Genomic DNA, 23,761 nt, shown 5'->3' on the forward strand with positions numbered 1-23,761 from the left:
ATAGCAACAGGGTTCCATTGATCAAGATTAGACCCATCACAGCACAGATAAATACACAAAAATTTATTAGCAATTTCTCATCTTTACTGGCATGAGCTGGCATGGCGAGCGTCGAAAAAATCTCCTCCACAGCCGCTCCGCGCCCCGGGAAACCTGCTCCTCCCCTTTTCCAGTGGAGCCCGACTCCCGTACCACCTTCTCCCGCGGCAAAACGAAACAGCCGCTCCGCCACCGCGGCCTGAAATGGTCCAGGAGCCGCCTCCGTTGCCGGAGAGGGGCCCTCTCCCACCGGCCGCTCTGTGCCCCAGGGATGCTGCAGAGGTGGGGTGGTGGTGAGGAGAAGGCTGGGATGGAGACGGAAACTTCTCAAGATTTTGCCTTGTTGGACCCAGAGAATCCAACAAAGAGAGAAGTCTCACATCCCCAAACGCCAGAGAAACACCACTCGAAAAGTAAAGAGGCAAAAATATAAAAAAGGGAGGAGAGGGAGTCCCCGGAGCGGGACAGAATTTAGTTAGTGTCTGCGTGTGAGAACCGTCCAGGGGGAGGCAGTCCCCCTGGAGCGAGACGGAGTGTGGAAAAGATGAGAAACTCTAATGAAATTTTTGTGGTTTTCGGGTATAGAAACCCTAACGAAGCCTCTTTAAGATCTGACACGGTTCCATCGATAGATGCAGCTCTCAGAGTCACAAACATCATGCAAAATAGGTAAAAAAGAGAGAGAGAAAAAGATAGAAAGAGAGGAAAATGCAGAGAAATATCATTTATGGGCGGCTAGCAAATGCCCACATGGATACTGAATAGAAAGAGAGCGACAGAGAAAGAAAGGAAGACAAGGAGAAGGAGAACAAGGAGGGGAAGGGAGAAAGAAGAGAGAGAAAGAGAGGGAGGGGAGGGGGAAACCCACTTTAATGCTGCATACTTTTTCTAGCTGATGTGACCCAATGTGGTGGCTCACATTGTCACATCTCAGCCCTGGCGGAATAATAAATAGAATAGAATTAATAAGAAAAACAAGGTAATGAAACTTTAACGTTGAGAAAACAGTGACATGTTCTGTGCATCTCCTTAGCAGAGAGGTGGATGCAGCTTCCAGACCTTACACAATAAGAACATGGACGCAAAGGGGAGGGTGCGGTTTCCTTGGCTCCATTTTCTGAACTAACTGGGCTGGCTGGTTGGCCGAGATGGGTGCTCTTCCTTAGGGGTGAAAGCAGGAGAACGGACAAAGGAGAAACGTAAGTGGATCAGAGGGGCCCTAGGGAGGGAGCTGAGGGCAAGGTCCCATCCCACAAGCAAAGACAAAAGGATACAGAGAACCCCGAGGACCCCGAGAAGTTGCAGGCACAGCAGCAGCCTAAGGAGAAAAGGAGCGCGGGATTCCTCCAGCTTCAGAGATGGGTAGGGTGAGCGAGGGGGCCGGGCAGTTAGGAGTGCTGGGGCCCTGAAAAATATCTGTCCCTGCTGTACTATTCCCAGGGAACCCCTCTGAACAACCTCTCTAAAAAATGAGTGGCAATTGTATCCATGCAAAAGCAATGCAAAGGACATCAGAGCTTAGCCTGCCATTGCTCTTCCCAAGTCCTAGTGCTTTCAGATGTCCCCCGGAACAGATGTCTTGAGTTTTTCTAGTATCTCTCTTCCAGCCCACTTCCCTGGCTGCCACTCAACATCACGGTTCTTTTCAGGTGGGAAGGGCACTGCCAGGAGTGGTAGTGGATGTTTTCCATTTAGTGGGGCTTCGTTGAACAAACCCCAAATATAGGCTCTGCCTCCTCCTGCAAGCTGACAAGGAGAGGTCTTCACAGAAGGGTGTGCTCTTCACATCGTGCTATCAGATCCTTTTCTGCACGGTTACCAGTACCCAGTACCGAGAGGCAAGGAAGAGAAGACTTGCAGATTTGTGGCATTAGGAGCTCAGAGATGTCAGAGGAGAATTCCTGCACGCACGGATTTGCGAAGAGAACGGATAGCATGCCCTCACCTCCGATGTAGTTGGGAAAGGACTGGAGTGTGGAGGAAGAGACTGCAAACTCACCTGGACACTAACACTAGAAGATGACTTTCTGCTTAGAAAAAGGTGTAAGGAGAGTACCATGCACAACCTCAGGCACCAGCACTGGCTCAACAGAGCAGGCAACGTGCTCCTTGCTCCCTCCTGTCACACCGCTATAGAAGATTTTTAGCCTTAGACATGAGGGTACGTCCCTGTTGTCTACTCCATCCTTCTTTCCACTGTCTGCTTCAGGAGGTACTGCATTTCAGAAAATGGAGCCATGTGAAGACCACACCGGTCACAATCTGAGACAAGATGGAGAGAACTTGAAAAGAAACAACTGGGGTCAACATGCAGACAGATCTGGGGTGGGGATGACTCTTTTGAGGAGGGGCTGATATGTAACCTTCTGGAGAGGGGAGGCAAGGTGGGAAGAGGTGAGGAGAAATGGGGAGACATATGCCGGACAAGAGCCGGTCAGCAAACAGCATCAACAGCAACAAACAACGGCAGGTGGGATGCAAACACTGAGTTGTCATGAAAACAGAACAAGACAATTAATTCAAACTGAGGCTAATCACAAAGAAATAAAACTGAACTAAAAAAGAAAGGGAAAAAAAAAAAAAGAAAAAGGAAGAACAAACCAGAATTTAATAACTGAAAAGCATCATTTGATGTACGGTGGAGTGCTGAGAATCGGAGTCTGAAGGCAACAGACTGCTGCTGTCTGCGTGCTTTTGGGCAGGGAAGGGAAGAGATCCACTCACAAAACACAAGCTCAGGGCCACGGAGCCGGAGCCGTGCAGAGCACGCTCACAAGCAACTGCGAAGCAATTCTCCCCACCCTCCTCGCAGCACCCAGGGCTTTAGGTCAGCTTCGTGGGGTCTCAGGGCAGCGTTACTTTTTGGCTATTTTAATGGCATTTGTCACACTTAACTAATGGGAAGCAACCAGCACATCTGGATGCCAGCCCAAAACAATGCGCAAAATCTGCAAAAGGGAGAATTTGGATTGGGGTTAGCGGCAGGCTAATGCAAGACCAAAACAGGCAGTAGCACTTCCGTTGTGCATCCTGGTTTAAAAAAAGCTACACACTCCTGTGTGCACACGAATATACAAACATCCACACACCAGTCCAGGAGGTGACAGTAACTCCAAGGTTCAACGCTGGAGACCTCAGAGAGGCCCTAGATACATCCCTGCTATGGCTCAGGGCTGTGACAACCGCATTTACTGTAACAGGAAATACTTATAGGGCTCATCTCTGGATACCAAGAACCATCATGCTGCTGTTTATTTTAATTGCTATACCGCTCTGATTTGGCTGTTGACATGAGATTTATCAAGCTGAGAATCTCTCGGTCAGCGTTTAGGTCAGGGCCTAGGAAGAGGAGAGCGGTGGTGGGAAGAACGCTTGAAGTGCAGCTAGAGATTGAATCAAGAACAATTTCAGCTCTGGGTCCAGCTCGGTTTCACACACAGCAGCCGAAAGAGTGAAATTTTACATGTAAAAAATGCAGTGAAGAGAGTCCTTCCATTTCGCTATCCAACACATTTAGAGGGCCAGGAAGAAAAGAAGAACTGCCCTCTCTGTAAAGGAAAAGTTGGGATGGGGCAGTCAGGTCTCTACTTTAGAGACACTTATCTAATACTTTTACCAATTTCTGGTTTCAAGAAGCACCTTCCCTGAGTTTCAGGGATGTTTGGTTCCCATGACAGCTTTTGTCAGACCTGTTTTACAAAGCCAACCTTGCATGCATACACATATGTGCATGCTCCATGTGCATGTGCAACATCTCCCGATATACACACACAAGCAGGCACACACAAACACACATTTTCAATGGCCAAAAAACTCCCAGGAGCTTTTTTCAAACAAGGATACAGCTCGTTACTGATAGAACCAGATTTTAGAACTGGAGCTGGACATTTGTGATGCAAGTCAAATTACTTTAATGCGGAGAAGCCATTTCTGAGACACAGAAAGATTTCTTCAGTGCAGTTAGTTATGAGTCTGTTTAATACTGTCTGTTGGGTAAGTATTTCACACAGGCAAATCTGCATCCCAAATTCTGCTTAACATAACCTTCATTAGAAACGGAACAGATCCGTAACTTTTCACACCCTTGGAAAGCCAATTGGTTTTGTTGCTGCTCACGGATGCAGAGAGGTTAACCCAGTTTGTGTTCTGTGAGTGGCATTTTTCGTGCGTTACTCTTTCCAATGAGAAGGTACCAATCGACATCGCTAAGGTTCCCCACCACCACCACTCAGTTAAAAAGAGAGCTGGGGTCCACATGGTGAGAGATGTTTTGGAAAGGGACAGATTTACAGACCTGATCGGAAGAGACACTGGGAGATCCAGGGTTGACTTTTGCAACACCAGAATCCGTCCTTAAAATGTGTTCCCAGGACGCTGCTAGTGAGAGAAATCTGAGGACCAACCAACCACTTTGTGCTGAGGAAACCCACCGGTTCCACTTTTTAAGCCCCTTCCAGATTAGCTCAGGGAGAAAAACGTTGGAGGAGGAGTGAGGTGGGGAAAGGAGAACGTACTAGACAAGAACCCGTCACTTCAAACCCCGATTCACATTAAACCAACTAAAAGATAAACATATTTTATATCTTAAAGAAGAAATTAATTGAAAAAGGAAACAAAAGAAAGTGAAGTGACTGGTTGAAAGCACCAAACAAAACCAAATGGTATTAAACATTTTGACACTCAGCAAGCTGCTGCTCCAAATGAGGTGAGAAGGCGGACATTATTGGCCATTTTGGTGAGACAGGAGTCATTCCGTCTTGCTCCAAAATGAGGAGGGGGTAGGGGAAAGGGTGCCAAAATAATGTGCAGCCTCTACATTATTAGTGAAGCTTAGATTACACCTGTCCTCCCCTCCCAAAAGGTGGTCTGTCCCTGCCCCTGTGCTGTCCGTGCAGCCGCCTCTGCCTTCTCCCTCTCCCATTCCAATTGCAAGTTCATTCCGCTGGGGCGAGACGCTGTTCGGGTTTGGATTTCCGACCTCCGTCCCTCCAGAGGACGAGATACTTCCCTCCTCATGCCCATCTCCTTCCTAATTTCCTTCACGGTAAATAAAAATAAATAAGTAAATAGGTAGATAAATAAAGAATGAGACCAAGGCTTGGATTTGGTCTGGAGGAAATCCATTACCTTCCCAATCATTGTTACTTTTCCAGTTAAAAAAACACATTAGTTGAGTGACAGGCTGGCTGAACATCTCTGGTCTTTTGTAATTCTTTTTTTTTTCCTGTTGCTTTTTACAGCATTGAATATAAAATAGTCTGAACCCAATTGTTTTTCAAGCAGCTCTGTAACATTAAACACAGACTTTACTATTTTATTTTGTTATTTTAATTTGACAAGGTGTAATCTAATTTTTTCCCCTAAAACAAAGAGAACAGCGATGCAAAAGGTGTAAGAGACACAGGCAGGCAGAGATTTCGAGATCAGTACAGCACAGTGTTCCTGCAAAGTGCCCTCTATAGAGAGATATACATATATATATATACATATATACAGTTTTGATTTTTTTTTGTTTGGGTTTTTTTTTGGGGGGGTGGCTTTTTGTATCCATTTCCATTTCCTGATACCCTTGAGAAATCCTTCTGCAGAAACACAGCAAAGTTCTTTGTTTGCTTTGTTTGGTTTTGAACTAGAATTTCAGAGCTGAGGACACCCCAAACACGGACAGGGCGCTCCCCCACCCACGGAAGTGCTAACGTAATGCTTAAAAACTGTCACAGAACTCTCCCTCCCTGAACTCCAGCGCCTGGAAAATGGCACTACAGGGGAAGCTGTACAAACTAGCGGTGGTTCTGCCTCCCTCCTTCTCCATTAAAGAATTTATCAATGCTAGCCTGAAAAGGTATTAAAATTCCTACATTTTAAAATATCGGTGATTGTTTTGACCTTGTGGCGATTTGTTAAATCTGGAGTGCAAGTGAAATTATTTCCTTCTAACCTCTGCATGGTATTGAAAGCAAAAAGCTTAGCAACCGTTCCACTTGTCTATTGAGGGACGGGCTGAGCAACCAGCAGCTCTGGTTTCATGGGCAAATTACACGAGCCAAACTTAATCCAGGCACAGGCTACAGGCTAAATTATTTGTTAAATTAGTCACATTTTAATATATTTTGATGCTTTATTTCCTAAGGTCCTAGGCACACTATTTCTGAGTTTTCTATGGTTTTTATTTTAACTCATTTCAACTCGTTTTGCTATTACGTGTTTAGCCCTGGCTTGTTTTCATCTTTGGTCTCTCAATGAGTTGAGGTTTTCCAGAGAGCCTTGAAAAATATTGGAAATGTTCTCAGCAGGAACTGGGCTGCAGAACCTGATTCTGGGTGACTAAGCACTGTACTTGACTCCCGCAGCAGAGGAGGCAAGGCCTAAGCAGGCACAGCGAGTGCACTGTGCTGTTTTAAATGCCTGCTGAACCATTTAAAACTCCCTGGGCTTGAAAAGAGCAGAGCAACAAGAAGCTCGAGCGGAGGGGAAAAAGGATTATCCCTGCAGCACCACAACTGCTGCCTTTTGTAACTCCTGACAGGGCACCACTGTGTGAAATAGGGGAAAATGTTTAATTCTGGTAAATTCAACCATGACAATTTGTCCTGTACCAACAGCAGCAGCTCTGCATACTCAGAGGTTGCTAAAGCACAGCCCACACAGCTCCACGGTGCATTGCTCATTCTTTCTTTCCCTTTGTAATGTGGAAGAGCACGCAGAGACACTCAGTCCTTCCATACAGTGCTCTAGCTTGAGCCAAGCAGCTGGCTATTTGGATTGAAACAGAGCAATTGAGGCGGAAGTCTGAAGCTTTCAAAATTAAGAGGAAAGCTACAAACTGCTCCATTTCAAGCGGGCAAAGCAGCTGTGGCCATAGATCCTGGACAAGCAGACATATGCCCTCTCTAGGGCAAAGCCTGGACCCTGCACGGATTGACTCCCTGAGGCTTGGAGAAAAATACCATCAGGTATGAGTTATTCAATCTGGTTTTATCCACCAAAGTGGAGTAAGCAAGGTTCAAAACGTCTTGTGCAAGGTTCAAAACGTCTTAGTAAGGGCAAAAAGGTTTCCCTTCCGTCCTAGCTGAAAGAAGGCCATGCAGCTCTCTGCACGGGCGCCATACGCAGACATTCGCTTTCCGATTAGCTGGGAGAACTGCCAGGCTCTCAAAGCAGCCTCCCCTCTCCTAAGCAAGTCCCTGCCACCGTGCAAGGAGAGGCATGACGCTCTCCAACCCCACCCCGAGACAGACGTCTCTTGATACACAGGACTTCGAATCTGTCCTTTCCTGCAATCACTATGGGCCAGAAGTTTGATGGTATTTGTGTCCCTAGGGATACAGAGAAACATCCAATGGGACTTTTGAAAGCCAGGTGAGTTGTACGGCTCCCACAAAAATCAGCATCCCCATCTTAAGGTATGCTGGCTCGCCTGCTAGAACTGTGTCTTTCTTTTCACTGACGACAGGTGAAATCTGGACAACTGGCTCAGACTAGAAACTTTCATACACCCTAGGCTGGTGGCAGAATTCATCTCACCTGCTTCTGATCTGCTTTTGTGGGCCTCCATAAAGATACTTCTGCATCTGACCTTGGAAATTCCCTGTTAGCAGACTCTTTGTTATTTTGGACCACGGCATGATCTGATCTGTAATAATACACAAGGCAAACCCTTAACCAATAATTTCGAGACCATGCCCATAACTTCTAGCAAACCGTATGAGCTCTTTTAGCCAGGTATCATGTCTCTATTTCCTCATCCAGTGTCATTCCAGCCTATCATGACTACATCCAATTTAGCTTTAGTTTATTGTTGTTGATATTATTATTATTTTTATTGGCTCTTAAGGAAGAATTTAATCTTAAAACCTTCTCAGATCACAAGAGATTCTCGCAGCAGCAGTTTGGATATGTTAGAAATACTTTATAAAAGATAAAATAAACAAATAAAAAACAATGGTGTATAAATCCCTTTTTAATTGCACCTAAATCCTGAAACTCAAACTCCTATTCATGAAGGAAAATCCTGTAATTAGTAGTGATTATCACCTTTTAGTCCTAGGCAGGAGGGAGGTGGGATGGGAACACCTCATTTCAAATACTATTCCTTCTCTCTTGCTCTTTTTAAATAGAACAAGCCTTTTTTTCTTCTTCTTTTTTTTTTTCTTTGTCTTTAAATAGAGCATTGGGGCTGGGGGACGTCTTTTGGCTATTGTTGGCATCAAAGGTAGAAGAGCCACAGCTGGCCGCTTCAGAAAGACATTATCAACAGTGCAGCATTTCGGAGTGGTACCCTTGTATCTAAGGGGAGAGGGGGAGAGACTTGAAAGGGGGAGAGGGGAATACCAGCACTGAGGGTCCGAGCACTGAAATCTCAGCATTTTAAGAAAAAGAGAAGGACAGACAGAGAGAAAAAGAGAGAGAGAGAGAAAGAGAGAGACAGATACTGTGTCAATACTGCACTGGATTTCTCAAAAATCACACAGCTTTAATACCTGTACACTAGGAAAGCCACTCCTTTGGTAGATTATTGAGTAGTGAGGACTGACGGGCAGAGGGGAATGCATCAACAGGGAAAGGAAGGGCATTCAATTCCGCAGAGGGCAAAAGCACCAAGCACCAATGGTACAACTAACACACTGCAAAAAACCCACCTGTTTACTGTCCCATGTGGCTCACCCGCTCAGGACGCACACATGGGAGGCAACAGAAGCTTAATGGGGATAAACAGGGAGATGAGAAGAGGGAAAAGAGGCATTTTCAGCTAGAACGTAACTTGTCAGATTTCTTGTTGCTGTTTACAGCAGAGATGCAGCTGCCAGATGTGTCCCAGCAGCCTCTTCTGTGTCTACCACTGCTGCATCTCTCCTTCCACGCTCGTCTAGAAAGGAGGCCTCTACCTTCTCTGGACCTGGCTGGTTGTCAAGGTGCCTGCAGGCAGGCAGTAACGGTTCAATGAGAGGGAAGAACGAGGGTAAATGGGGAGAGGCAGAGCCCCTTCTGCAGAAGGCGGCTGGCTGGCTGCCCTTCACTTCCGACACTGCAAGGACGAGGCATCACCCTCCTACAAGGGAACCTGCCAAGTTCTGCCCATGAGACAAGGCACTGCCTGATGATGGGGCTCTCCACGCACACATGGGCGCTAAAGGAAAAGACAACTGCGTGTGATTCAGTAACGCAGCAGGAAGCTTTCTGTCTCTACCCAGCCTGGGCTGAAAGCAGATTAGCTCCCGTACGCAGTGTCTTAGGTGTTACTGGAGGGAAACGGGCAGTTACCAGTGAGCGAGTTCTGCATGGCTGGGGAAGCCCTTCAGAGCAGGGATCAGGGTTTTTCTGTGTGTGCAGGCTGTGGAACAAGAGCCACACCTCCAAGAAATACGTAAGTAATAACGTGACCCAGGGTCTGCTCTAACTCTTGGAACGACACCCTGGCTTCTTACCATCTTTTCCACTTCCCAGATCCCTCCCTCCCCCCAAAACAGAGGCTTGTCCCAAATAGCAGGGCTTCCATGGACAGGCGTTAGAGCTGTGTGACTCCTTTCCTCCTGGAGGGATTGAGGAGTTCAGTTACCACCGGGTGGGCAGGAACACTGGCTTCTCACAATGCGTTTGGAATAAACTACAGCACAGCATAACCAATCAAAACTGAAATAGGAAATCAAGAAAAAGCAAAAAACCCAAACAGAACTAAAAATTTAGAAAAGAAGAGTAAATCCACTTCAAATAAACCAGAATTGTAAAAAAAAAACCAAAACCAAACTATACATATTTATATATAGAAAAAATAATTCGTAAGTAATTTAAAAAGTGGCATGCAAAGAAGATTGTTACATTCTCCTATCATGCATCAGGCCCAATGTCCAAACGGCAAGGTAACCATGACGACAAAAAAGTGCAAGAACTCAGCAACATTACCAAAGGATGCATAGAGAGGCCCACAATGCAACTCAACTCATCTCTGCGAGACCCGGGAACGGGCGGGTCTCGCTCATCTTAAAGATTTCTTGCTTTTTCTCTTTTTTTTTTTTTTTAATTTTTTTTAATTTTTTTTTTTTTCTCTTAAGAATGTAAAAATGTGGGTAAAGAAAGTAAAAAAGAAAAAAACCACACCAACCTTCTCGTAGCTCTGAGGGATGTTAAGGGGGTTTGATGCGGAACACAATGACATGAGGAGAAGAGAAAAATAGGGGAAACACAGAGAGAGTAAAAAAAGGCCTTCTCAAGGCTGTCAGCTGCAAATTGATTGTTTTTTTCTCTTAACCAAAATAAAAAGAAAGGAAAAAAAATGAAGATAGTAACGACCCTCTTTCCTGCCTTCCTAACTTTCCCCCTCCCATCCAGCTAGGTCCCTTTTGTTTAAGAACAAGCAAGCTCTGTACAGAGGTTAGACTGTGAGCAATCCTAATTCAGAATCAGCACCTGACAGAGGTGCCAACCCCAGAAAGGAGTTCTCACTTCTTTAAGTCCAGCTGCTCTTTAGAGAAGGGGGAGCGGAACCTGTACCAGGCAGAGAAGACCCGATACAAAGGAGATCCCAAGCTGGAAATCCACTCCCCCAGCCCGTGCGCCCACCAGCCCCCACGCCCGGCTCTGCTTGCACTAACTCCACAATGGGACTGAATAAGGAAAAAGAAATAATTAGAAGAAGAAAAGAAAAGCAAAACAAAACCAAAACATTTCCTTGCAATGTTAAAACTTACAACTCCTATCCCAGGTGTTCTATAGAGACAAGCATGTTATGGGAGAAACAAGTCAATTGGAAACACAAGAGTGTTCAAGACTCTTTTAAAACAAAAAACGGGAAGAAAAATGTGCATGAACTTTCCCTCCCACCAAAGCAAATCCATTTCAGAAATTTGTTACCTTTCCATGATATTAACACACAAGAAACAAGGAATTAAACAGCATGAAAAACACCCAAACCACAGGCCGAGCTTGCTTACACGGTGTTTTCTGCACTCTCTCGGCCGGCTAATGCTGGCTTTGTTTTTCAGGCAGGCCTCAGGTACACACAGGCTAACTTGGATAGAAAGAGGGCTATCCACCTGGAGCCGACTCTTATCCAGGTGCGGAGACAAGCAACTCCATGGTTACAACCTTTGTCTCCTGGGTAGTTTCCGAGTGGCCAGAAAGGTAGAGGAAATTTATAAATAAAAGAATAATGAAAAATCCCCACATTTTTTTCCTGTTTCTGGTTTTTTTTTTTTTTTTTTTTTAAAAAAAAGAACCCAAAACATTCCAGCTAAGCTGTCTGCGAAGGATTTAGCCCTGAATTAGTATCGGATCCAGATTTACGTTCCCAAAAGAAGAATTTCGGGGCCCAGGCGACAGGGCAAATTTCAAACGCAATTTTCCAGCTGGCCACAAAAGGCTATTTAAAAATTTAGCTTGGAAACATTAAATTATTAAAAGCCTTCTCTCCATGTGCATGTGATTTAGTGAGCGTGAGACACGAGAGAGAGAGAAAGAGAGAGAGAAAGGAGTGCACACAGGAGCATGGCTCTGCATTTGACTGCAGAGTTAACGTGAGTGTAGGTGGGAGGCGCTTCCTCTGTCGATGGGATGGAAATGGGAACAGTTTGCTGGGATGTAACTTTTCTTTTTTCCTCCCAATGGTATTTTTCTTTTTTTAAAAAAGCGAGAAGGACCAGCCCTGCTCTCTCATTACCAAAAGGGTCTTGCTGTGGAAAGATATTAAACCAAAGCTACACACAAAATATTACAGGTCAGAGAGATTAAAATAAGGTAACAAAGAAAGCAGAAAGGCTATTGCCCCACTGGTGTGAGAACATCGAGGGGGCATCAAGCAGAAGCCAATCCCCCTGTCATCTGTTCCTCGTGCTACATGGGTGAAGGAATCTGTCATTGTGGCAGAGCTGTCTGCTGGCCGTCTCCAGCTTTCTCTGAGTCTGTGCCCACGGCCAGCGTTCATGCCCAAGGAACCACTGACAAATTACTGCTGGCAAAGGGAAAACCAGCTGGGACTTAGGCGAGAAGTGAGAATGCACCCTCCTGTTGCAATCTGCTAAGATCCAGGGGACAGAGAGCTCAGTGGAGGGGGCTGAGAGGGTCCTCCCCTCCTCTCACACCCACACCAGCAGAACGGAAACCTTCCCACTTCCAGACGGCAGGGATCCTTTGGGAGAAAAGGGGATTATGGCCTCTTTGCAGCCAAAGCTGTTCGTTCCCCTTTGGGCTCTGTGGGCTGATGCTGGCAGATTCTTGGGCACACTATTTTGGGTCACACTTGACTTCACTGTGGGTGACACAGCTGTGTACCGCTGCTCTGCGGCTCTGGCGCGGTAGCTGGAGCCACCAGCAACGGTGGGGAAGTCAGGGCGCACCAGGATCCCCCTGCAAGCTCAGCAGCGCACTGGAAGGATCCAAACCATTAACACCAGTGCCTCCCCAGCGCTCAGGGACAGGATCGACTCAAACAGCTGGGGACAAAGGAAGGCCACGGGGAGGGAAGTATTTGCCAGTGTTGTGAGCCGATGCGCTCCCTACCTCTCACGTAAAGGTTAGCAGGTGAGGAGTAGCGCACTCCGGCGCTGTTGCTGGCGACGCATTCATACTTCCCCTGGTCTGTCTCCTCACTGCTTTCAATCTGCAGGCCACCTGGGAGGAGAGAAGAAGACCGCAGCAAAGACACCATCATCACCATTTTGTTTTGTTTTTAAGAGAGAGCAATAGCGTCAATGTTTTGCTTTCTCCTCCCCTTAGGCTAACACACACAGGGATGCTTGCCTGGGGGTCTTGGGCTATGAGCTCTGGAAGTGCCGAGCCCTCTGCCGAGATCAGCTAACGTGTGTGCTCAGCGTTATGGCTGGAGACATACCCAACAGGAAGAGAAAATTTAATACCCCCCTCTATACTAAGTGTTACTCTCTGTACTGAAACGATCAGGAAAAGTACTAACTTTTGTGGCTTCTGCAATGCAGACATTCTGCACCAGAACTCATGAAATCAACCTCAATAATCCATATTACTGTGATCCCCAGAAATCTGTCAGAAGGCAGTTGACTTTCCCTTGCTCCATTTGAAGCAGTGACCATAAAAGTAAAAGGCTTTGTCACCCACTGCCTAGGATCCCCGGAGCATTTTTATCACCGCTGCCTTTGTTTTGTGCCTAAATACCTGATTCACAGGAAGCCTACAGGAGATAAGAGTCAGTGTGAAAAGCACCTTACTGATAGTGAATATTCCCAAGGGAAAACCCTGTAAATGCTGCGTTGGAACTTCCAGATTGCCTGTGTGGTTTACACCAATTGGGCCAAAAGGATTAAGGTTTTTCTTAAACCTGTACATTATTGCAGCCTGTAAGAATATACCCAGAGCCCATACTAAACACTCCTGTAAGCAAACATGCAGAGATATGCAGCATGTAACTACATGGAAGACAATTGCCTCATTTACCTCAGAAGGCTTCATCCCTGCAAAACTCCAGTTAAAATACACACTACATAAATAATTCAACAGGCTATCAAATGTTTTATGTATTAGGAGTACATGATTATACTACAGATATGGACAGAGCTCACATGCAGTAAGACTCTTAACTCCCATCTCTGGAAAAAAAACCCTAAATATGAAAACCAAACAATTCCAGCTCAGCGTAATATTACTGATAAAATCTTAAGCAAGAAAAGTGCAAATTATATCAGTGCTGGTTGCAGATACAGCCTCTTCAGGAAGGAAAAACCAATGTGTTCACATGAGGAGGACACGGAGCTCATGTTCCTCTGCGTGTGCATGGGTGAAAAAGGATGCTGCGTGGGAAGACGTGAGGCTGTGAATTTATGACAGGGATGGGGTGTGATAGTGCGGCTCCTGCCAGCATCCACTGTGTCTGGTAGCTCCCAAAGGCAGAACAGATAGAATTAAAAAACAAAAAAACCTACCCAAGCCACTAAACCAAACTAAATTCATTTCAAAAGAACCTGTGGGTATTCCAGTACAACAGGAGTTAGAAACCAAATAGACTGAAGCTTCACACTGAGACACCAGCTGAGCATATTTCATACTGAATTACAGCTCGAGCATGTTCTGTCATCTGAAAGCTCCACTTCGGTGGAGAGCTGGTCAGTGAGTTTTCCTAAAAATTTCTGTTAATTTGGACAGACCTGTGGGTCGCTTCCACTGGTTCCAGACAAATTTTTTGTGCGGCTCAGGAGCATTGCTTGCCTGAGTGTACACCAGGGGAGACGAAGCCACCCTGCAGAGCAGGAACAAAACCATGAACTGCAGGCAAGCGGCTTCGCCAGGGGAATAAGGACTCACCCCTTTCATCTTGACCACTGCAGCTTTGCTGGTGAATGCAATGGTGGGAATTATACTGTAGAGAGGTCAATGAGTTTTCAGCACTTGTCAGGAGCCAATAGCGATGATGTGTGAAAAAGTACATCTCACCTACAGCACCTCTTGTTGCTTTTACCAGCAGAGAATTATGGACTTTTAAATTTGCCAGTGTAGATAAAACCAAAGCAGGGTCTTCCAAGGACTGCACACCCAATTCCTGCTGACTTTCCATGACAGCTTGAGGTCTAATATCTTTCTGGCTCCATTAAAGAGACACTGCAAAAGCTACTTACCATGGGTATCTTTCCCAGAAAAACCTAAGGGTAAGAGAGTGGGGAGGAAGGGGAAAGAAGGCTCTGAAGCCACACAAATGGGTACGCTGAGATGGTAAGTGCTGAAGATCTGACTGAGCAAAGCATTGGAAAGCTTTCACCACCATCAGTGGCTCGGGACCACTTTGCACCAATCAAGAGAAGGCCCTAAGTATTTACCAAGCTTTGACAGCATTTAATGCTCAAGATAAACTTCAGTCCTCCACAGTCCTGGTGAGATTAGCTCTTAAAACTCTGCCATAAATCTAAGGCAGCACAGCCTGAGACATTATTAGAATAACAGTATCAGTATTACCAAGTGCACCCAGCAAACAAAAAAGGACATTATAACCATATATAAAATAAAGACAGGTATAAAAAAGAAATATCCAGAGGTGAAGCAGGACAAGAAAACATAACAACAACAACAACAACAAGAATCTGTATTGAGCACAGGTCAATGAAACAGGAACTGAGTGGAGAGAAGTGTTTGGAGAGTGGGTGAGTGAGCTGGGGGTGTCTTACCTCGGATCGGTGTACCTTCTGCAAAGAAAACAAAGAAAATAAGTGAAAAGACTGTAAAACCCCAAACACCTGGACTGCCCGTGGGAAAAGGACCTGAGTCAAGGAAGACAGTTCCCAATAGGAAACTTACTGCTCTACCTCGTTTTAAATTATAGGGACAGACTGAAGAGGGTTCAGGGTACTTAAGGTGGGGATGCCCTTTTTAAAGCAGTCCAATTCAGCTGGCTGTTGAACAGAGCCTCCATAGCACTTGGCTTGAAAAGTCTTAAGACTGGCTCCACCTTGTTGCTAAGAATGCAAAGAGAGTCTTCATGCTCTCAGCTAACCTTACTGTTTGCTACTTGCAGAACATAGGATGAACCTGCATTTATCTTCATCGCTCCTGGGGAAAAGGGTCGGCATTATGGCCGTGCTAGCCCAGATGGGGAAAGGGACATCCAGGTACCTTGCATTGCATTGAGAGTTGCAGGTTTGATCCCACCTTTGGTAGCAAATTCCTAGTTCCAAACTGAAGTTATTGGCACAGACGTGCGAGGAATTCAATGCATGTCCTTACGCGGACCTTCAGTGGCTCCGCACAGAGACTGAAGCCAGATGCTCTGCACTAAAGAAGGCCATGCTACTGCCCAAGCGAAAGGGCTACCTCATGCAACTGCTCTGGAAGTGGAATCCTCCCTAATGCCAGTGCGGGAGGGGGTTGTATGGAGAGAGAGGAGTCCTGCTACACTTGCCTGTTGACTGCATCTCCCTTGGGTTATTTTTATTCAAACCCCCTCCAGTTGTCTTAGTGCCTAACGTAAGTCTTCTGCCTAGGCAGGTCTCATCACAGACGAGAGGAAGCGACACTGTGGCTGGTGAACCATGCCACAGTCAATGGTAAAATCACTGTCCCCCCGTTTGACCTCCTGAGGTTGCAACCATCTTCCTTTGAAAACACGGCAGGTCCTTTTGCTCACAGTGGCATTCAAAGTTGTCACACAGCTTATCAAAGAAGGGGTTTTAGTTGGTTGCTTTTTACCCCAATCCTGAGAACAGGGCAGATACCGCAATTACAAGTATTGCCTCTTACTAGGGACAAATGCAAGAGCTTCTCTGCAACAGTAACAATGCTGTCATTCTGCAGCACCTCCCAGCCAGGGCTTGTATAGCACATTACATGATAAATATCAGCCTTACACTCTTCTCTTCTCCCCCAGTGAGGTACAGCAGCATTATTATCCCCACTTTACAGATGGGGAAACCGAGGTAGAGGTGAAGCAACTTGCCCAGAGTCACAGAGGGAAGTCTGTGGCAGAGGCAAGAACAGGAGTCAAAGCCTCCTGCATGCCAATCTTCTGCCTTAATCACCAGAAAACCCCTTCCCTCTTTATCCTTCAGCCCTGCTCGTCCTTCTTGTGCTGCGGTTCAATCCTCTATTTTCAGGATAGAAGGTAAAAACATATAGACACTAATTACAGTTCACCTTTATTTTTCAAAGGAGATGAGGGAAGAGAGGTATTATAGTGTTAGGATATTAGATTCTAGTTATATTCAGCTTCTAGTTAACAGGTTAGGTTATTTGCTAGAGAAAAGTTAGCATCTAGTTAGGGTTAGGAACTAGCTAAGGTTAATAAAGCAGGCTGGTTAGCTATCAGGACAAAGGTTGGAGAGAGAGCGCTTGAAAGAGGAAGAGGTGGGGGGAGCGTGTACTTGGGCAGATCTCCACACAGGAGACAGCAGGAAGGTTTTAAAAAGCGCGCGTGAGAGAGAGAGACAAAGCAGCAAAGGGTTATAGTTCAATTCAGTGGAAATAAAAACAGCCTCTGATACATCCTTCTATCTCAAAACCGGAGTGAAAATCTGCCATCTGTGGCACAAATCTGGAACAAGGCTAATGGGAAAAGGGTAGAGGAGGGGAAGAGACCCCAACATCACCCACCGCTATAAAGCTTCTTTGGCCTTGGCTAAGCCTGGCAATTTCCTGCAAAAGTTCACTCTAATTGACAGGAGAAACACGCTGGAAGTTAGAGCTATGCGAGCATAGATACAACAGCAGCCGTTACCTTCTTGTGTCATTGTAGGTTAGTTATTCCTTGTTCCCTCTAAGCATCAGCGTTGCCCCTGGAAATAGGTTGTCAGCAGCTCTCAGAGACAGACTGTCTTGGAGACAGTGCTCTTGGAGAGCAAGAGAAGCCAAGCAATGCCACCTTGGTCCTTCCAATTCTAACTCTGGCACACAGGACATCGAGGTGAGGAGCAAAACATGTTTTGCAAGATGCCCCACATCAGGGATGGAGGAGACAGAATTTGAATCAAAATGAGATCAAGTAACTTGCAAGGAAAGAACAGTAGTTTGAATGGCGGCAGGGACACAGATGGTAGATTTTCACTGTTGGAGTTTCACATCTAACCAGCTTCGTATTTAATACAGGGGCAGCAGGATGGTGCTAGAAGAGGATATGAAATAGATTAATTATTCTGAAGAACTCTGACAGGCCCTGTAAGATTTGATACGGGGTCCTGCTGGTGGAGGGGAGGCACCTGCGTTCAATAGCTGGCTTGCCTGGTGTCCTAAACGGTGCATGAACAAACGCACAAAGGCTAACCACCGTCCAGGGCAGAATAAGGGCACCAGCTTTGCAGGAAAACTAAAGGAGGAAGGACTCACACTGGATGCTGACCTTCTGAGTGAAAAGCTGGTTTTGAGATCCCACGTGCAAACTATTCATATTGCCTTCCGCAGCCTCCCAGGATCTGGCGATCTGCCTATTTAGGGCAAATTTTGAGGCTGCATGAGCCCAGATGGCCAGCCTAGTGTTTAGCAGCAGAGGCAAAAGGCAGCTTAAAGGACTTGCCTCTGCGTTATAAAGGACCAAGATGGCGCCAGGCAGAATACCACGTGCAGGTGTCCCCCTCTGCCACAGAGGATGGGATCTGCTCTTCCACCATCCCCTCCTCAGACTTCCCACACAGCAAGCTGCCTACGGATTCTCCAAGCCTTGAAAACAGGGAGAGGACAGTCACCATTGCCATGGTAATGACAGAAAACACATCCCCACCTTCTGTCAGGCCACGTGTGAGAACATGTGTGTGCTATGCTCCTCTCCCGAGGGCTGGAGAGAGCTTTCTATTCTAAACAAGCAAGCAATCATCAAGGGTCTTCTGCAATTTTAAAATGCCGGATCCTGGCTGACAGCTGCAATTGCTACATCTCTAATAACAAAAGGGGACTTGGCACACGGAGGAAATGTGACGTGAGTTCTGCAGACAGGCTCCTGGCTTCTCAAGGGACAGAGACGATCTGGAGCGGGGGGGAGCTTTTCCTGTGCTCAACCCTTTCCCATAGCCTATGATTTACAGCTTCAATTTGAAAATGCCGCACCCCCACCTCTCCCTTCTGAAAATGCCAATAACCCTGTTAGATGTGAAACTCCAAGGCCTCCTGCAGGTGTGAACACAATTATCACAGTTCCAGGGTACAAGCTATTGTGTAATTGGGGAATTCCAGGACAACTGTTGCTAAGTTACAAAAAAAATCTATCCAATGTTAGGAGGTTCATATTTAGCTGTTATCTCTTTATACAGATATATTAATTAGGATGATTATTATTCTTTTTGTAGCCTGCAATACCCCTGCAGAAATTCATTAAGAGGGCAGAATATCCCTACTGGAAGAGTTAGTAGAAGAAATGCATAGCATGCCTCTCAAGAAGCTGTTACAGAGGAATTAGTTTAAAGGGCAAGGGTTACAAATCTGGACATTAGCAGGTTTGGGGTTTTTTGGTTTGATTTTTTTTTTTTAATTGAACAAACTTACCAAAGGTCTCTGAATGTTAAAAAAAGGTGGGAAAAAAAGGGAAAAAATAAGTTTGTTATAGCCAGTTATTTAGAAAACAGAAGACAACAACAAGACACAAAAGGTTTTAGTGTTTCTCTGATGTAGGAAGGTGGCTGCAGGCTGCCTCCCGTTATTCCCCCTAGGTGGCACGGCTGAGCAGAGGACATTGGCTTCTACTTTAAACGTCCTGAGACCGCCTGTGGCGGGGTTAGGCAGGAATACCCGTTTCTCTTCCACCACCAAGACCAATTAAACTCTTAGACAACCTGGGTCTCTAAGGCTGAGATGTTCATGTATGTCTAAGGGAAGCAGGAGCCTAGACAGAGGTTCTTCCCATTCTCCTTTGATTGACAATTCAGCTTTTCATTCAGTCAAAACTCCCAAGCATGAAACGATTTCCAGTGTTTGGAAAGTTTATCTGGAGATGGAAAGGAGAAGAAGAAATACTGGATAGAGAAAACCCTCTATGGTTAATGACATATCACCTGTTTCTCAATTATATTGAAGACCCATAATATAATGGGTCCACAGGATGATGTGAATATAATGACCATGGTCTCGGAGGTCCATTTATATTGCCAGCGAAACATTCAGGTTTTTTTAATATAAATGAGAACCAAATCTGGACACAGCTACCGATTTTGCAGAGCTCTGTGTATGACATTTCACTTGTACCTTTTAATGAGCTAATTTGCATGTTTGCCACTAACTCATATATTGATATAAATGCAGTTCTTTAACACCCTTCGTAATAAAGCGGCATGGCTGCTATCCTGATGACTTTATCTCCAAGACAGAATCTGGGGGACTGTCCTGTCCTGCTGCTCTCTCAACCTGTCCCAGTCTCCATCAGGGAGCAACGCACAGCCAAGTCTTCAGAGACAACACAGTCGCTGGCTTCTACGCTAAGCCTGTTAGCACAAAGTGCAGAAATGAAGTTGTGATTTAGTAGCAGGGTCACTCCTCCTCCCTGCGCTCCTGTTCACAGAGGGCTTGTCAAACACCCGTTAGTTGGGTGTAATTGTTAATCCCCAAGAAGCTGGGCTGGAGTCATACTGATGACCTGTGGGTGAAAGACACTGAAGCTCATTAGCAGTGTCCTGAAGCATCCAATACCCTAATGTGTACTAGTGCCACACTTCTGGCAGCAAAGTTTGTTTTCTGGAAAGATAAATGTATTAAATTAAGTTCTGACTTTAGCAGCACTCGCATCATCAGCGCTTAAACAGTCATCGCCTTGCACGTCACACTCAGGTTACAAATACACACTTTAATCTCTTCTGCCTTGGTCTTAAAACAACTCCTTTCCACTGACTAAAACACCAACACAGTACAGATGACCTTAATGCTAATAAGTTTTGCATTTTCACAGGCATTTGCATCACAGAACATGCAAGTTTTGAAAGGCCATACAAGTAGATGAAATAGGGGAACTCGGAAGTTCTGACTGTCCAGGAATCTGCACTCCCTTTCACACAAGCAACAGGTTTCTGCCCCTAAGGACAACAGGAATGCTTCTGGGTTTCACCAGCTTACTAATTCAAAGCAGCTGTAAATGAAATTAATTCTCAGCAGGTATTTTCCAATTTATCAGAATGGCCAAGGGTTCACTCTGAGGCTAACCAATTCACTGGAATAAAAATGCAGCACTCAGGTGGCTTTAAGGAAAACACCAGATCAAACCCAGTTAAGGAGTCTAAAGGCATTCTAGCAAGATGATAAATGTATTAAAAATAATCTGCCTGTGCATTACTCACACTTCAGATCACGGTCACAGAGCATGCTATAATTCTAGTTTACCTCTCATTATTTATGCTGAGTGATTTTTTTTATTTGCATTTGCCTCAGCTGTTTGGATAAAACAGGGAGGTCAATCTCATCTGTGTTTGTGGGATTCAACAATCCATTCTAATTCAACAAAGCAGTTTAAGTATCTGCTTGTAAGTTTGCTTCACTGAATGAGGATGCATTTACGCAGGTGTATAAAAGCTATGCTGAACTGGAACTACACTGAATCTTTTCCACTGGTGGCCCACAGAACTAAAAATCTTTCTATATCATCTTTGCCAAACAAAGCAAGAGAAAAACCAGGCGGTTACATTCTCCAATGTTCAGCTCCAGCATTGCAGTACTCAGAACTGGTTTCTTCAGAGCCAGCAGAGGTCTGGGCAGAAGCAGTCGGCTACCACTTGACTGGCTGACTTGTAAAATGTCCAATATGAACGAAGCAACCCCAGTTGCTTCACTGAAGCCTCTGCTTTCCCCTTGCCTACAACAATGCCATTCTTTTGCCAAAAAAGACTCTTGAAAATGCTCCATCTCGCTTGGCCAAAGGAATGTAGCTGAAGCGATGCTAGTGCTTGCTAGGTCCAATTACGCAGACAGGTTTTCTCTAGACTGGGTCAAAGAAGTCAGTCCAAGCAGTATTCGAAAAGGAATATTTCTTGGGTTCGTTTTTGTCAAAAGGTAAAACTTCCGAAGGTTGCTTCATTTTTGCAGCTATCAATGGAAGTGCTTTATCAGTAGTATTCAAAAATAAATACACCTGTGCCCTCCTTGCACACGTACACTCATTCTCACACAGTGAACTGGCAGATTTAACAAGTACAAAAACAGCTCCTGAAACGTCAATATTAAGAGATGTCACATTGACACACACACAAAACAACAAACATAAAACCAACAAAAGAGACAGATGGACAAGCAGATGGGGAAAGACGGAAAACTGACAAGAGCCACGGCGCTGGGGTACATCTGTTCATGGAGATCCACTCCATGGACACTGCCACTGAGCACCCAGGGGTCACTCCAGAATGCTCACAACTGCTCTGCAGCAATGACTGCAGGGACTTGATGCCGGAGAGATCCTGCAAGAGCTGTTCTTCAACACCAGCTCTGAGAGGCTCAATTTACACCAACAGGATCCTGTTTTGACTGTAAAAGGCTCCCTGAGCTGTGGACCCTATACCAGATGCATGTGGCCTAAAATGCTGTGTCTGCTGTAGTGCTTTTCTTTCTTCCTTACCCAGTTCTTGGTCTGAGGAAGAAACCCTCAGCTCCCATCCAGTCCCCAGTTCCCCCTGAGCTGGAGGAGCACCATTATCCAGTGAACTAGTTACTGCATCTCCCGGATGGGAACCAGCTTCCCTGCTGTGATTCCCTTTATGTCAAAACTAGGCTGTAGGAAAGGCCAGGAGGATGGGTTGGAGGGGAAAATACTCCAACCGCTCCCTAAGTAAGAACATGAGTCCCAAAACCAAAGCAAAGCTAATGCCCCAATCCACACCAGTGGTGCTCGTGTCTACCAGCCCTCTTTTCTGCTTCAGAAACCTCTGAGCAGTCTCTTCACGTCTCTATCTAGGTCTCAATTCCTCTAGTCTCGCACAGAGACCTTACCTGATCTCAGTTGTTTTATTCTCCCATTGCTCGCGCTGGGGTCAACAGGCAGGAAATCTTTAAACCAAGTGATCTCGGGGTCTGGGTTCCCACTGGCCGCACAGAGCATTGTGGCTGTTCGTGTCCGCTCCACCACTTTCAGCTGGGGCCCCATATCAATGTTTGGGAAGCCGGGAGGTAACTGGTCCTCTGGTGGTAGAGAACAAAGGAAGAGTGGTTAAACACGTACTAGGGACCGGGGCAGCTGAAGGAGCTCTTCAATGGAATACACTGAAGAAAGCATCAGGCAGACTTGCTGCCCAGTACTCTGTGCAATGCAATTTAAAACACGGCTACAGTAAATGGGCCAGAGACGGTTTGTGAAAACACATTATACAGTAAAATCTACCAGCTTGTCCATTTCATGTGACTATGCTAAGGTCCCACAGGAAGATTCTACATTTAAATGCAATCTGCTAAAACCCTTTGGGGCATGGGAATAGTCATTTCAAAGTTTCTTCAGGTCTTGCACTGAATCCCTCTGTCAGGTAAGTGACTTGCACTTATTTGTTTTTACAGCAGAAGCTGTGCACACATATGGCAAAGATCCCTGCACTGCAGAGTACAGTCTATACCGTCACGTTTTAAAGGAGCGGTTCATCTGCCCCCTCCAAACCCCACAGTACGGAACAAACTGCGCAAGAGAAATAATGGAAGCGACTACGTGAAAAGGCCTGTCAAAGACACAGTGGAAACTAGGAGAGAAAGGAGAGGAAAATATCATCCAGCTGTAGTTACCAGAGGGGACACACATAACAATAAGCCAAGTGCTGTCAGACAGGGTGTGATTTTTAGATTTATTAATTCAGAGTGCTGCTGCCCTAGAAGAAGAGGGACGTGGCACCAGCACCTAGAAGACAGGCTCAACTGAGCTTCCGGCTTCCTCTCAATCTTGCCTTTGCCTTCACTAATGAGGGTGAGGAGGGCAATCCTAACCGATGCTGACTAATTTGTGATAACTAATACAAAACCCCAGTGCTTCCCCCATAATCTTTGTCACGACCTCCTAACTCATGTGGAAGAGAGCTGTCTTATGCTGGCTGATACAGCTCAGGAACATGCCATTTTTTTTCCCCCAGAAAATCAGTCTCTGGGGGAGGGCGGCCTGGAAGGAGGACGTGGGCACCAGGGTGAGACTTTGTAGGGATTCTCCATCATTTCAAATGAGGCATGTTGAGGAATCACAGCCTCAGGAATCTATGGCATTGAATCCATCCCAAAAGCAGGTGAGGGAACGGAAGGGAAATAACAGAAAAGATTTTAAAAAGGTGGGATTTTTAAAAAAGTAACATATCACAATCAGGCCCCCACTGAAACCAATGGGAGCTCTCACAATGGCAGCAGAGATGGG

The 23,761-nt window shown here is 45.7% G+C and overlaps 1 protein-coding gene across 3 annotated transcripts in view; it reads right to left on the reverse strand.

Annotated features, from left to right (window-relative positions):
• The window catches only part of PTPRS (protein tyrosine phosphatase receptor type S), a 162,692-nt gene that overhangs the window by 47,287 nt on the left and 91,644 nt on the right, over positions 1-23,761 (reverse strand). For all 3 annotated transcript variants that reach the window (XM_075524605.1, XM_075524606.1, XM_075524603.1), the window contains exons 5-6: positions 22,372-22,560; positions 12,532-12,642 (exon numbers count right to left, since the gene is read on the reverse strand). In XM_075524605.1, coding sequence (XP_075380720.1) covers positions 12,532-12,642; positions 22,372-22,560 — 300 coding nt within the window. The remainder of the gene's footprint in view (positions 1-12,531; positions 12,643-22,371; positions 22,561-23,761) is intronic.

The sequence above is a fragment of the Mycteria americana genome, chromosome 24 (assembly GCF_035582795.1).
Source record: "Mycteria americana isolate JAX WOST 10 ecotype Jacksonville Zoo and Gardens chromosome 24, USCA_MyAme_1.0, whole genome shotgun sequence".
Taxonomy (NCBI): Eukaryota; Metazoa; Chordata; class Aves; order Ciconiiformes; family Ciconiidae; genus Mycteria; species Mycteria americana.